This window comes from Rhinoraja longicauda, chromosome 13 (assembly GCF_053455715.1).
Source record: "Rhinoraja longicauda isolate Sanriku21f chromosome 13, sRhiLon1.1, whole genome shotgun sequence".
In the NCBI taxonomy this organism is placed as follows: Eukaryota; Metazoa; Chordata; class Chondrichthyes; order Rajiformes; family Arhynchobatidae; genus Rhinoraja; species Rhinoraja longicauda.
Genome location: NC_135965.1, coordinates 42,088,429 through 42,102,273, shown reverse-complemented (window position 1 = coordinate 42,102,273; position 13,845 = coordinate 42,088,429). Strand labels below are relative to the sequence as shown.

Below are 13,845 nucleotides of genomic sequence, written 5' to 3'. Positions count from 1 at the left end.
TTGCCTGATCTCCCCAAATGCATTATCTTATACTTGGTTAAACTGACTGGCCTGTAGTTACTCAGTTTATCATTTTGCACCTTTGTACTCAATGATACATCAGCAGCCTTTAGTCATTTGGCCGGAGACTAATAGACAATAGACACAGGAGTAGGCCATTCGGCCCTTCGAGCCAGCACCACCATTCAATATGATCATGGCTGATCATTCTCAATCAGTACCCCGTTCCTGCCTTCTCCCCATGCCCCCTGACTCCGCTATCCTTAAGAGTTCTATCTAGTTCTCTCTTGAATGCATTCAGAGAATTGGCCTCCACTGCTTTCTGAGGAAGTGAATTCCACAGATTTACAACTCTCTGACTGAAAATGTTTTTCCTCATCTCCGTTCTAAATGGCCTACCCCTTATTCTTAAACTGTGGCCCCTGTTTCTGGACTCCCTCAAAATTGGGAACATGTTTCCTGCCTCTAATGTGTCCAACCCCTTAATAAACTTATATGTTTTAATAAGATCCCCTCTCATCCTTCTAAATTCAAGTGTATAAAAGGCTAGCCGCTCCAGTCTTTCAACATATGACAGTCCCGCCATTCCGGGAATTAACCTAGTAAACCTACGCTGCACGCCCTCAATAGCAAGAATATCCTTCCTCAAATTTGGAGACCAAAATTGCACACAGTACTCCAGGTGCAGTCTCACTAGGGCCCTCAATAGCCAAAGACATTGGAAAATTGTAATCAGTCCAACTCGGCTTGGCAACTTAACAACTTCTAAACATTCTAGGCAGTAAAAATTCTCCGTTGATGTTTATCAGTTCCAACATTTCATATTTATCCCACTTAATTTCAATGTCCGTCCATTTCTTCTGCAAAGACAAATATGAATGATTTTTTCCAAACTTTTTCATCTTCATGCCTCGGCTGTCATTTAAGTTTTGAATCATGCCTACTTTTCACTTTGTTCTCCTTTATCCCTTCATATATTGAATTAACTTTTTAAGAGTGCCATGACGTTACCACCCAAGCTAACACACATTCCACGCCATTCCTGTCATTGCCCTTAGTATCTGCAGCTGTGTATCTGAGATCTGCCTACCGAGATCACCCCGTAAAGCAGGGGAGGGGGGGGTCCTACAAACGGTGACTAAGCCTCAGGCTGCATAACCTGAGAACCCAACCTTCAAAAACAACTGACAATATGATATGCTGAACAACTGTTTAAATCAGTTTACTTAATAGGGTAAATGGAATACATTAACTTCATTAATCCTTGAGTACTTGGAATCAATTAAAAAGTAGAAATCAAGATTTTTTTTCTTCAGAAATCTTCCCAATCAAGGTCAACAACTCCATTCAAATGAAACAAATAACACAACATATGTGAGCTATCTCTGGCAGAACGCTGAGGGACGAGAGGTGAAATATCCACTATCTTTTCATGCACCAAATTTGTTTTCCGAACTTCACTCTTTAATTCATTAATGTGTTTATATACTCCTCGAGAATTTCTGCAACATTCAGCACTGAGTGCATGCCATGGGTTTCCGTTTATGCTTTATTCTGTTCCGCATTTCCTTGACATCTGCGGAGTTTGAGGTTCCCTTTTTCTTTCAATGGAAACAATGCTGTTTTATTAAACAAATTCATATAATTTGAGATAATTTGAGCTGCAAAGCTTTACGCTCATCTATGGAAGGCATGACATATGGAGGGACACAAGAGGCATTCACGGTATGTCCTTTGGCGAGACATGTCCTGTGTATCTTCATCTTGGTTAACAATGAGCAACATGGGACATTACCCCTGAGCTCAAATGCATTCCTGTAGTAGATTAAAAGCCAAGCTTCCCCTATAGTTAACTGTCCATATAGTTAATTGTAAGTAAGTGAAGGGGAGAACACACTATACTACTTCCCTTTTGTACAGTTGTGTTTTGGGAATGACCATGCATTCTTTGCAAAACACAACTACATTAAGCTTCAAATTGTTTCTTTCAGCAGTTCAAAAAAAGACAAAATATTGTTCCCATCGTTCTATACTGTAGGGATGATATGGGGAGTTATCGAATTAGGTGGATATATTGTAGCAAGTATCATTTCAAACGAGAATCAGTCTTCAGGTAAACCTGTTCTAATGTAAACAGAAAGCAGTAATCAGATTTGAAATGAAAAGGACAGCGATGTAAAGGGGACTGTCCACAGAGCACTGACCCACAGCAAGAGTCTGGCTGATCAGGAGATATTGTTTGTAAAGGGACATGATTGCAAGACGTTCTGAATGCATCAGCCAAACATGAGGCTATGTTAATTGGCCTCCGTCAAGCCAGGCATCAAACAACCAGTTTATGCTATTTTGCACCATTGCGACTAAGATCAAGGTAGCTTCCAGACCAATTTATTTTGTCACTTAGCACATCAAACATGATCATAGGCATCTTTGCTCTGTCCATCAATAATTGGGATATTTGTGTATCTAAAATGTCAGCCCTCACAAGTCAACACTAATTTCAGGTATCTGGGTTCCTTGTCCTCAGAAGCTTTTTGACCATCTATGTGAATTATATTGTTCCAGCATGGGTGTTTGAACATTCAGCGGTGTTTTGCCCATAACAGTTTGCTCCAATTATAAGTATGTAATTTAATGGAACCATTTTTCAGCTTCATACGGTTGAAGTAAATGATGTTATTGTAGCTACTGAAATTGTATTGAATCACTGTTGTTATCTTTGTTGTTTAAGAATATAAAAACTATCTGTTGGGGTGATTTGACAGAGAAGGTCTCCAAGAAACATTCTTTGCTTGTCCCGATGAATAAAGACCATTGTATCTACCAGCTTCAGTAGCTCCAGTAATTCAGTTCAGTCACAACAACATCAAGAGGCATTACCAATTGTAACATGCACCCGAACATATCAGGAATATGCCTGCATCAGATATGATGGGAGAATCATAAATTCTAACACAAATTTGTAGCACTGTATCATGGCAGAATTTCAAATCCATACAACAGAGGCTAGTTCTGCCTATTTGTTATCATGCTGTCGTGCTTCCGTTTTGAAATAAGAATCCTTTGCAGCATGGAAAACTGACAGTATTGCCCATGCCACACATTATAAATTATTCCTTTCAAAGAACCAAGAAGCATTCATTTATTACACCTTTAAAATTCAATCCGATTGCCTTACGCAATCTGAATGTAAAGCTGATGTGCTTTCCCGCAACAATAATACAGGCAAAATAAAAGAAATGCTGAACACTGCCTTTCTCTCAATGAATATTCACTACTTCACAAATGATTGAACCTTTGGGTTCAGAATTTTACCTTCTTTAGTCCCTTATATTTCTAACTATCGGGTGTTGAGAGTTCCTTAATTTCTCGCATCCTTTGAACTTGCTAAAGTCAGCCAACTTTTCCAGATGCCTCGACCATTTTATTAAGGACTAGACCCCCCAAGTGGACCCATTGGGCCCAAACCTCTCCTGCATTGGTGCAGCACCCTCTCCTCTCCCCCTCCCCCCTACCTCTCCCTCTCCCCTCCCTCTCCCTCCCTCCCATTCCCCTCCCCTTCTCCCCTACTCCATCCCCCTCAACCCCCCTTATCCTCCCTCCCCTCCACCCCCTCCCTCCCTAGGAGATAGATTTAAACTTTAAAATGTAAATAACTTTAAAAATATAACACCGATTTCAATGAAACGTATTCCATTAGCAGCAAAGGGACGACAGTGAGTAAGGTGGACCAAAAAGGATTAGTCCACAACCTATACATTCACACAAATTTAGTTTTGTTTAGTTTAGAGATACAGTGCAGAAACAGGCCCTTCAGCCCACCAAGACAGCTCTGACCTACACATTAACACTATCATATGCACACCAGGGACATTTACACTTAAACCAAGCCAATTAACTTGCAAACCTGTACGTCTTTGGAGCGTGGGAGGAAACCGAAGATCTCGGAAAAAAACCACGTGATCACGGGGAGAACGTACAAACTCCGGACAAACAGCACCTGTGGGCAAGATCGAACCGGGGTCTTCGGCACTGCAAGGCAGCAACTCTACGCCCCACCTACGGGCTCTATGCGCCACCTACGCCCATTCCTCGCTGAAATTTGGCACTTTCGGGACTGCACTCTAAATTATTTCATAAAGGAAAGCACATCGCCCAAATTATCAATGTAAACAATCAGCACACATTGAGCGTTCACCTCAGCACCGTAGAGGATTATGTTTGACTATGATGTTTATCCTAAACCATGGGAAATTTAAGAAGCTCAGAGAAGCTGTTTGTTCAGGAATCTATCTATTTTTTTTAATGTTCCAAAGCCATGCACTTGTACAGCAAACTCATACACTGGGCGACACAGTGGCGCAGAGGAAGAGTTGTGGCCTTGCAACTCCAGAAACGCGGGTTTGATCCTGAACATGAGTGCTGTTTGTACGGAGTTTGCACATTCTACCTGTGACCTTGTGGGCTTTCTAAAGGTACTCTGGTTTCCTTCCACATTCCAAAGACGTGCAGGTTTGTAGGTTAATTGGCTACTGTAAATTGTCCCGAGTATGCAGGATAGAACTTGTGTTTGTTTGATCATTGGTTGCGTGGATTAGGCCTGTTTCCACGTTGCATTTCTAAACCAAACTACACTAAACTAGATTACAATCTTCTAGCAGGGTAAAAAATGGATACTTCCATATTCTTGGTTCACCACAAAATGAATTCCCAACCTTCATTAGGTTGTCACAAAAAATTATCGAACATGCAAAAAAAAAGGAATAGGATAGACATAATTTGACCAAACCTGGGCATCACATTATATTCAAGTCCCAGTAAAATACTTTCTTTAATGATGTTCAATGGTGTAGTATTCATCTAATAGAAATTTTACAATGTCCAGCTGCAGGAAGAAGGGACAATTTAAAAGGCAGCTTGAAAACCCATCAACATGCTTACAAAATACAACTGGATTTTTCATTTGTGTGTGTTCTACACTTGTTATTCAATTTATTTAATAGAAAAACTAACATCTTAATGCTCCTGATGAGTTCATACCTATACGGTATAAAGCCGAACACATTCACATACAAAATTCACTAATCATTAGAACTTATAGAGACGTGTCATATAATCATGTGCAGGAAAAATGTTCCCAATGTTTGGGAAGTCCAGAACCAGGGGGCACAGTCTAAGAATTAAGGGGAGGCCATTTAAAACTGAGCTGAGAACAAACTTTTTCACCCAGAGAGTTGTGAATTTGTGGAATTCACTGCCACAGAAGGCAGTGGAGGCCAATTCACTAGATTAATTTAAAAGAGAGTTAGATAGAGCTCTAGGGGCTAGTGGAATCAAGGGAATTGGGGAGAAGGCAGTCACAGGTTACTGATTGTAGATAATCAGCCATGATCACAATGAATGGCGGTGCGGGCTCGAAGGGCCAAATGGCCTCCTCCTGCACCTATTTTCTATGTTTCTAAACAATTCATCATGGAAATGTACAACACATGGCTATTCTGCCCATCGTGCCTGAGCTGACTCTTAGAAAGGGTACAGATGCCTCATTACACATTTTGCCTACAACTCTCAAGTACCTGCCCGACTCATCTTTAAAGTTATTTATGAGATTGCCTTCACCTTCTTCAGCTAAAACCGTTTTCGGGCATCCCTGATCTCATCTATTTTCCCATACATCTGAAATGCATACTTGGTTCCTATGTGCAAATGCACAAGAGATTGACTTGCATTTTCTCCAACAAATTGTATTCTCAGCTCTGTGGACAAAACACCCCTTCTTTGCAAGAAACTCAATTTTGAGCAAGTTCAATCCCATTTGTCTATTACTCTTAATCATTAAACTCCCGAGCTGTGCAGTAAATTACTTCTGAGCATGACATGAGCCATGTGAGCTAATGTTAATGAACTGGCAAAAGATATAGTTGGAGCATTAATTATATTAAATCATGAAAGAGCGAAGATAAATTACAAAGATAGAAAGGGTCTCTTGAGAATTTGGGAATCTATATCCATCTGGTCACAAAAACCTTAAGTTTAACAAAAATATCTAATTAGATCTACATGTAATTAGTAATGAAGTAAGCAAAAACAATTTGCTTCCTGATCCCTGCAAACAGGGCAATTGGGTTGACTGAAGCAATGAAAAGTAGAACCATGTTAAATGGGAAAGATGAGAAGGGTAAATGAGGAACGAGAAATCAACATAATTGTTATAGGCAACAATAGCAACAGATATGAGATCAAACCAACTAATTAAATGTTTTTCCTGAGTTACAAGCACCTGACTTGTGGATTCGAGTGAGTTCCCATAATGTTACAAAATACACAAGTCTGATATATGTATACATGTACGTTCCTACAAACGGCAGAACATATTTCCTCTCCCTATCCACTTTCAGTAACTGTTCTTTCTTATCAGTCCTTGATGCAAAACTTAGGATTCTAAATTTGAAAATATTGATGCTGAATGAAAAAATATTCCTTTCCAGAATGAAAAGTGATCCAAATACTGAAAATGCCAAGCGTTATTTTGTACTCAGTCTATTTTGCTGCTCTGGTAAGCATAAAAATAGAAGAGTTAAACATAATTTATGTGAATTAAAGCTAAAGATTAGTAATGTTTTTACTCAACCCTTGGATATGGGCATCAGCTCCGGAGAAATGTCGTAAATCATTGCACTGTTTAAAAATAAACTCATGGGCATTTGGACACATATTCCCATTTGCAATCAAGTGCAGTCAGAAATTACCTACTACACCATGGAATATTATGGTTAAATATATTAAAATACTAAAGCAGAGTTTTAAATATATATTCATCTAGGCTGGTGTTACTGCAAAAGATCCAGTACTAATTTTCGTCTGTAAGGGAAAAAAACAAAATATATATTAATCTTCTCTACATCCACACATTGCCTTCTACGCTATGGGTTTCAGTGTACTTTATTTCATCTTTACATCAAAAAGATCTCATTTATAACAAAAATAAAAAATCCTTTGGAATACCGAGATAAATGGAACTGCGCGTGCCTTGCACACAAGAAAAGTAAGGCTGCTCCTTTGGGAAATTGTCTACTTTCAGAGTGCTAGGTATTCAAAGCTTGCTCAAAAGTGTTCATTTAGAATACAGATATCAAAAGATGATGCAAATATTGAACAGATAATCATGAAACTTACCAGATGTTCTAATGCTAATTTGATGTTTCCAGGATTCCTGCAAAAGAACAAAAATATTTTCTAAATATCAGCAGCTCATGCCAATATCCAAGTTTGCAAGAGTTAACCTTAAATTAAACCCATCGAACAAGGCAGTCAACAAAATACTAATCACGGAGATTAATTACTAAATATTATTAGAAAATCATGTCCATATTTTGCTATAAGACATGAAATTGTAAGTTTTAAAAGATTATTCCCATCAAATTAAACATATTATTCCCATAAAAGCAAACATATCATACATTGAGTGTTATACCATTTGATAACTTACATAAAACATATATTCTAAAGGATTTGAAACCCTGATTTAGATATCAAAATGCATACATAGAAGGCCAAGCAATGCAAAGCAGGAGCAGGCCCCCGGCCCACAATATCTGTGCCAAACATGATGCCAAGACCAATGTCTAATCTGTCAACTATTCCCTGCCAATCCTTGTGCCTATCGAAAAGTCCCTTCAATGCCACTGTCTCCATCACTACCACCCGCAGCAGTACATTCCAGAGACTCCCCATCCTCTCTTTTTAAAAAAACCTCACCCTGCACATCTCCTTTAAACTGTGCCCCTCTCCTCTTAAAGCTATGCCCTCTAGTATATAGAGAGCCTATTTCTCTCTGTCGAGTGTCCAAAAATTAGAGGGTGCAAATTTGAAGCAATTAGTGGAGGATTAGGAAATATATTTGCTGAGAGGAAAAGCTATTTCAACAAGGTGCACGAATCTGAAAGCCATGGCTTTAAAGGATGGTAGAGCAGAAATCCTCATCACATTTAAAAAGTATTTGCATGCTTACCTAAAGAATCACGAACTAAAGGGTTGTGGATGAAATAATGAAGGAAGGATTAGACTGGGTAGTCCCTTTTTGATTGGCATTGACATATACATAAAAGTGCCTTCACAACATCTGATCACAAGTAGAAGGAAAACCAATAAAATTCAAACATGTGTCCAAAATCTAATAATTTGCTGAATTTGGGAAAACAAATTGAATTCATAAACTCCAAAATAGCTATATTAAAGTTAAGGAGCAAAAGTCAATATCAAAGGTCGTTGTACATTATTTAATGTAATTTATTCCCCTTTTCAGTGTGGATATAACTGCACCTGTTGAATAATTTTGTTCCAGACAGCAATAGATTCCCTTTTACTCTCTTTATAGCTTTTCTTGATTTTTAAAACATCTTTTCTCTTCTTATTCAGTCTACATTCTGCTTATTTGTTTCTATGTGCCCCCAATCCCCAATTATAAAAAATAATTATTGCTACCTTTTACAACCATCATTTGGTAGGTAAATCCACAAGTTTGTTTATCTGCTTGTTTGTTATCTGATGGGCACGGGGCTCAGCAGTCGCAATTTCTCAGGTTAAATGTTTGTGGGTTCTCGGCTGATCGCAAACATCTCAGTATAAAACATGATGATATTTGAATGCAAGATTGAGATGAATGACCCCTTATGCCAACTTGGAGTACAGAAGATCCCATAGCAATATTTAAAGGCCAGATGAGTTACTGTGTCCTGGTAACCACTCAATGTCAATGTCCAATGATAACAATCTGTCATTTGCTTCATTCCCATGTGAGCAACCTGATTGTATGCAACTTGTCGCCTGTATTCCTACATTGTAACAACAACTATGTGATTGTCCAAATCTGTTTGTTGACAGGGATCAGAGGAGAAAACTGAGATGGATAATCTCTTTGGTGACCTCTTCCAAAGCTATTGTAGATGGATATATATGGATATGGGCGGGAGAGAGAGGGGGAGGGGAGAGAGAGGGGGGGAGAAGAGGGGGAGAGGGGGTGGGGAGAGGGGGGGAAGAGGGGGAGGGGGGGAAGAGGGGGAAGGGGGGAAGAGGGGGAAGGGGGGAAGAGGGGGAAGGGGGGAAGAGGGGGAAGAGGGGGGAGAGGGGGGAGAGGGGGGAGAGGGGGGAGAGGGGACATTTGACTGTCATGTCTTTCAGGCCTTGGCCAGCTCAGCCTATGTTGGTGCTATCAATCCAGTCTTGATTTTGGACAATAAAGTCCACCACTCGGAAGTACATTCCTTACCCTTACTACTTTCAGTGCATCTTCCAAATGTTTTTCAGCATAGGGAAGGACTTACTGATCTGATAAAAGAGGTTAGTGCATACTAATCAGGAGGAGTTTACTTGCCTATGTTTGATAAGATGCTCTTGGACTTCATGGGTTCTGGAGTTAATGCTGGGAACTCCAAGAGCTATTGTATCAAACCGGTAGGACAAGACGTGTCCAGGAATTGTGAAAGAGTTTGGTACTTATAGTCTATTCACAGAATTCTACTCTACAGATTTGCTGTTTGACTCATCTGTGGAATTGGTCTTCCAATTTGGACACCACTTTATGGATCTATGGAGGAGTTTGCAAGGTCTGTTAAGCTGTGTGACTTTGTCACATCCAGTTTCTCAGAAAAGTCTCAATATCTACTGGCTTAGCACTTGACTCTGGAATCAGCATTATTATTAGCTTGCACAAGATCAAGGTGGTTTGCACTGCCTAACAGCTGGATTGATGTTATCAGAGTGAATAATAATATGTAGTCATCTCCATTCTCTTTTGATTCAACCACTTGACTGGATGGCAGCTCTCATCCATCCGCCTGAAAAAAAGAGAATAGTACAAGCATACGCTTGCCATGAACGTGGGCCTTGGGTTTTTCAGAATAGGAAAAGTGAGAAGTGAAGCAGTTAATTCCCACGTGCTTACATCAATTGCATTTATCAAAAGAGACAGGAATGGAAGGAAGTCAGGTGCAAGGACAAGGATAATGATTTAGCATATCTTAATGGTATCAACTTTATTGCCAGTCATAGATTTGTGTCTACTTCAATAAATGAGTGTGCTGCACTAAAACCAATGATTCGCCTGGACAGGGTTAGGCATTTTAAGATGTATTTACTGACCTTGATCAGTGGGCAAGGCCGAATAATTTCATTTATTACTATAGCCATGTCAGCAGGACTACAATTCTGGCATTGACCTCAGCAGTTATGTCCCCCTACTGCCACTGAAGTGGGCCTGCTCCGTAGATAGTGGGCATGTGTTTGGCTCCCCACCATCTCCCAAGACCCCAGTGGAGTGTCTAAAGAGCTGGCTGTTCACTTTCACCATTGTTAAACCAAAGCCTCTGACAAAATACTAAGTTGATGATACCCAGCTGGAAATGTTTTGCATCGTCTGATTCAATCACAATGCACCTTTCTCTCTCGTGTTACTGCCTAGTTCTAAGCAGTGCAAGCCAGACTGATCTTGTGCAAGCCACTAACAAAGTTGGGTTCCAGAGTGAAGTGCTGAACAACGACTGCTACCAAGATGATGAAATGATGGGAGTAAGCAAGTATCATAAATTTCATGAGCCTTCAGAATCAGATTGAATTGGTGCAGATTAATCATACATTAATCCGTGTAGATTTCCCAGTACTGTATACTTAACACAACACCTCCACCCCATCTTCCATGCTCATTTTTTAAATATACAAGAACACCAAATCAAAGAAAATGAATAATGGAATAATATTTGTTGAATGAACTAGTTCTTTATAACTGTTCATTCCGACATCATCATATATTGAACTTACTGCACGGATTTTAAGTGTTTCTTAAATCCAGCTGTTTTCCCTGCATGTACAATTTAGTTGTCTCAGCCATTCCCACCCTCAACGTGACATAGCCTGACACCAAACTGTTTACATGTGTTAATAACTGGTAAAGTGCCACATATATATTACCCGAGGAAAAAAACCTTTAAAAAAAACTAACGAAAGACACAATGACTGAAAATATTAAAACTCAAAAGAGTTCTCTGTTTAACACGATTAACACACGTCCTTCGTGCATTTTTACGGTGCAAATCAAAAATAGCTTGCGATAAACAACAAGTAATTCTGCAATGCATGACTCCAAAGAGAAATTAGCACTGCTTATTTTAGATTTATTACTGCAGAGACAATACAGTGCAAACAGCCTAATGAACAGCAATTATCAGGAAACCGTTTACATCGCATTTGAAGACTGTTCACAAGAAGCCTCCAGTTAATGGCATATGAAGACAATCCTATCAGTGGTCTGTCTCCAGTACTGTCCCTGTCATGATTCCATCAATATTTGTACAGCTTCTTCCCCTGCGCTGAAAGCAGACCTAATTCAATTATGGGTCTCAAAACTGATAAAATGGTCCTAAAGTGGAAAATGGGAAGAGATTATTGGCAAATGAATAAAGATTTATATCGAACAAGCACAGGAGTACAACAGTCCTTTTTTTTTATCATCTTCTGCCTTTGGTCTGCTGGGAACCTTGAGTTTCTCTCTCTCTCTCTCATACAGCACATCGATTTCTGAATTAGACTGCAATATTAAATAATTAATATACTTGCCATGATTGATGTTTTGCATTAGTTGAATATTAGGTTATCAATCAAAATCCACTTGGTTTAATGTAATAATATTGAAAAAGTGTCAGGGACTGTTCATCCAATTTGTAGTTGAAGCAGCCCAGATAGTCATATTGGTGTAACACAAACCTCTGAAGCAGGAAATGTACTGGTTTAACATTCATAAGTCAGAGATTAGGAAACTTATGGAAACACAGCTCTGGCCACCCTAAATAAAGCTCACGGCACTTGCCAAATTCAATCACGAAAGGTCCACACAGAAATAAACCATTATCCACAATTGCCTTTCATCGGGTCCACATTTTAAAAATCTGGTCATCTAAAAACACAAACAAAGATATTATTTAACAGTGAATCAGAATCCTATTGAGATTATGTTCTGCAAGCTCATCTACTTCAGGTATAACGCTCTTGCTGCAGAAGGGTGCAGAACTTTTATTTACCGACAGAAAACAAATTTTCACGTTTTAATTAATGTGACTGCCAGTGGACGTCTAAACTGATGGTGAGTTAAGCCATCTGCTTCCTGAGTTTTATTTTACAGTCTGGAGAGATGAAAGAACATTAGCCTGGTCAACCTCTTAACAATAAACAATAAAATAAAGAGTCAAAAGAGAGGAAAACCACGATTTCTTTACCAAACATGAACTTTTATTTATACCGTACTTAATTAAACGAAAGAGGAAGAACAAGTGTTAAAAAGGTCTGCATTTAATGCATTGCTTTTGCTGCAGTCAATATTGGCAAATTGGAAATGTCTAGCATATCATTCATGTCAAGGGAACTGTGTGGCTCCAACCCAAGTCTCTTAGTCCCATGTCGACATCATTATCGACTAATTCTGAAGGCTACTGTTATGTTCATAGTTACTAAATTTCTCTGGAACAGCGTCCTTTAATCTGAAGCTTGAATTCCAGGTAGCATGCAATTAATTAAAGCCAGAACACCAGTTGAATTTTCATTCATGGTCAAATTTCAAATAATTGCATTAGATTTTTTTTCTCCCACTATTCTGTCTTTTGCTGCCACAGCTGAGGCAAACGCCCATCGTCAGGAACCACAAATTTAAAATGCAAAGCCAGTCATTTGCTTCCCACCTAACAGGGTGGCCCATTAGCACACACTGCTCATCAGAGATGCATTATGGTGTGATAGCTTCAATCCCGGACATCTAATTTTAAAAAAAAAGAAATCTTTGTAAAGATGTGATGTTGGTGCATGGAAGCGTCCACTAGTGATGACAGAAAATCACAGGCAACTTAAAGCTTCATCAACCAACTAACGGAACATTTAATGTACAGTATTGTTACGTGTCTAACAAAAAAAAAAAATACACTCTGCGGGGAAAAAAAAAAATCTTTTGAGAAATGAAATGTCTGCAATCAAAATCAACAATGAAAGGAAAACAGTTTAATGGAAGCACTGGTTTCATTGTATTTCATCCCTATTTGATTTTACGCTGTACACAAACCTCCAGCAAGGGTAGCAGGCGCACATTTTAATTCTGCTTCTTTTCCCAAAAACATATTTTCTTTAGCACAGAAAGACAACAGCATGAAATGCAAGTGTCATTTTAGCGTGAGTAAACACCAAAAATATCCCCCCATCAATACAATCACAATGCAAGGTACACTCGACCATTTAGCTCTGTATCATCAATATTCTCAAGGGGAAGGGTACTTAAAAATTCCCTCAATATCCCAATATCAGAGGAAGGGAAAGGTAATGATCCAATATTTCTGTTACTGGTAATTAACTTACAATCTGTTCTGTAAGTAATCTTCTGTGGACCTGATCAGACTTCCTCGACATGATTAAATACCAATCACAATGTCCTTATTCAAATATACAGACTGTAATTTAGGGAAGACTGGCAAACTTGATACATAGAGTCACATAGAAAACAGAACCTTCAGCCCACCTTGTCCACGCCATCCAAGTTGGCATTCTGGAAAAGTCCCATTTGCCTGCATTTGTCCCTTAGCTCACTAAATCCTCCCTATGCACATAGCTGTCCAAAAGTCTTTTAAAAATCGTAATCCAATCCGCACCTCATTCCAGATACGGGATATCCTCTGAGTAAAAACATTGTCCCTGGGGTTCCTTTTAAAGCTCTTCTGTCTCACCTTAACCCTCTGCCCTCTTAGTTTTAGAATCCTCTCCCCTAGGGAAAAAACTGAGCGCACTCATTTTATCCAAACCCCTCATGACCTTGTA

General features: G+C 39.2%; 1 protein-coding gene across 1 annotated transcript in view; it reads right to left on the bottom strand.

The window, feature by feature from the left end:
• The window catches only part of rsrc1 (arginine/serine-rich coiled-coil 1), a 279,588-nt gene that overhangs the window by 182,549 nt on the left and 83,194 nt on the right, over positions 1–13,845 (bottom strand). The window contains exon 6 of the mRNA XM_078410060.1: positions 7,177–7,213. Within this exon, the coding sequence (XP_078266186.1) occupies positions 7,177–7,213 (37 nt within the window). The remainder of the gene's footprint in view (positions 1–7,176; positions 7,214–13,845) is intronic.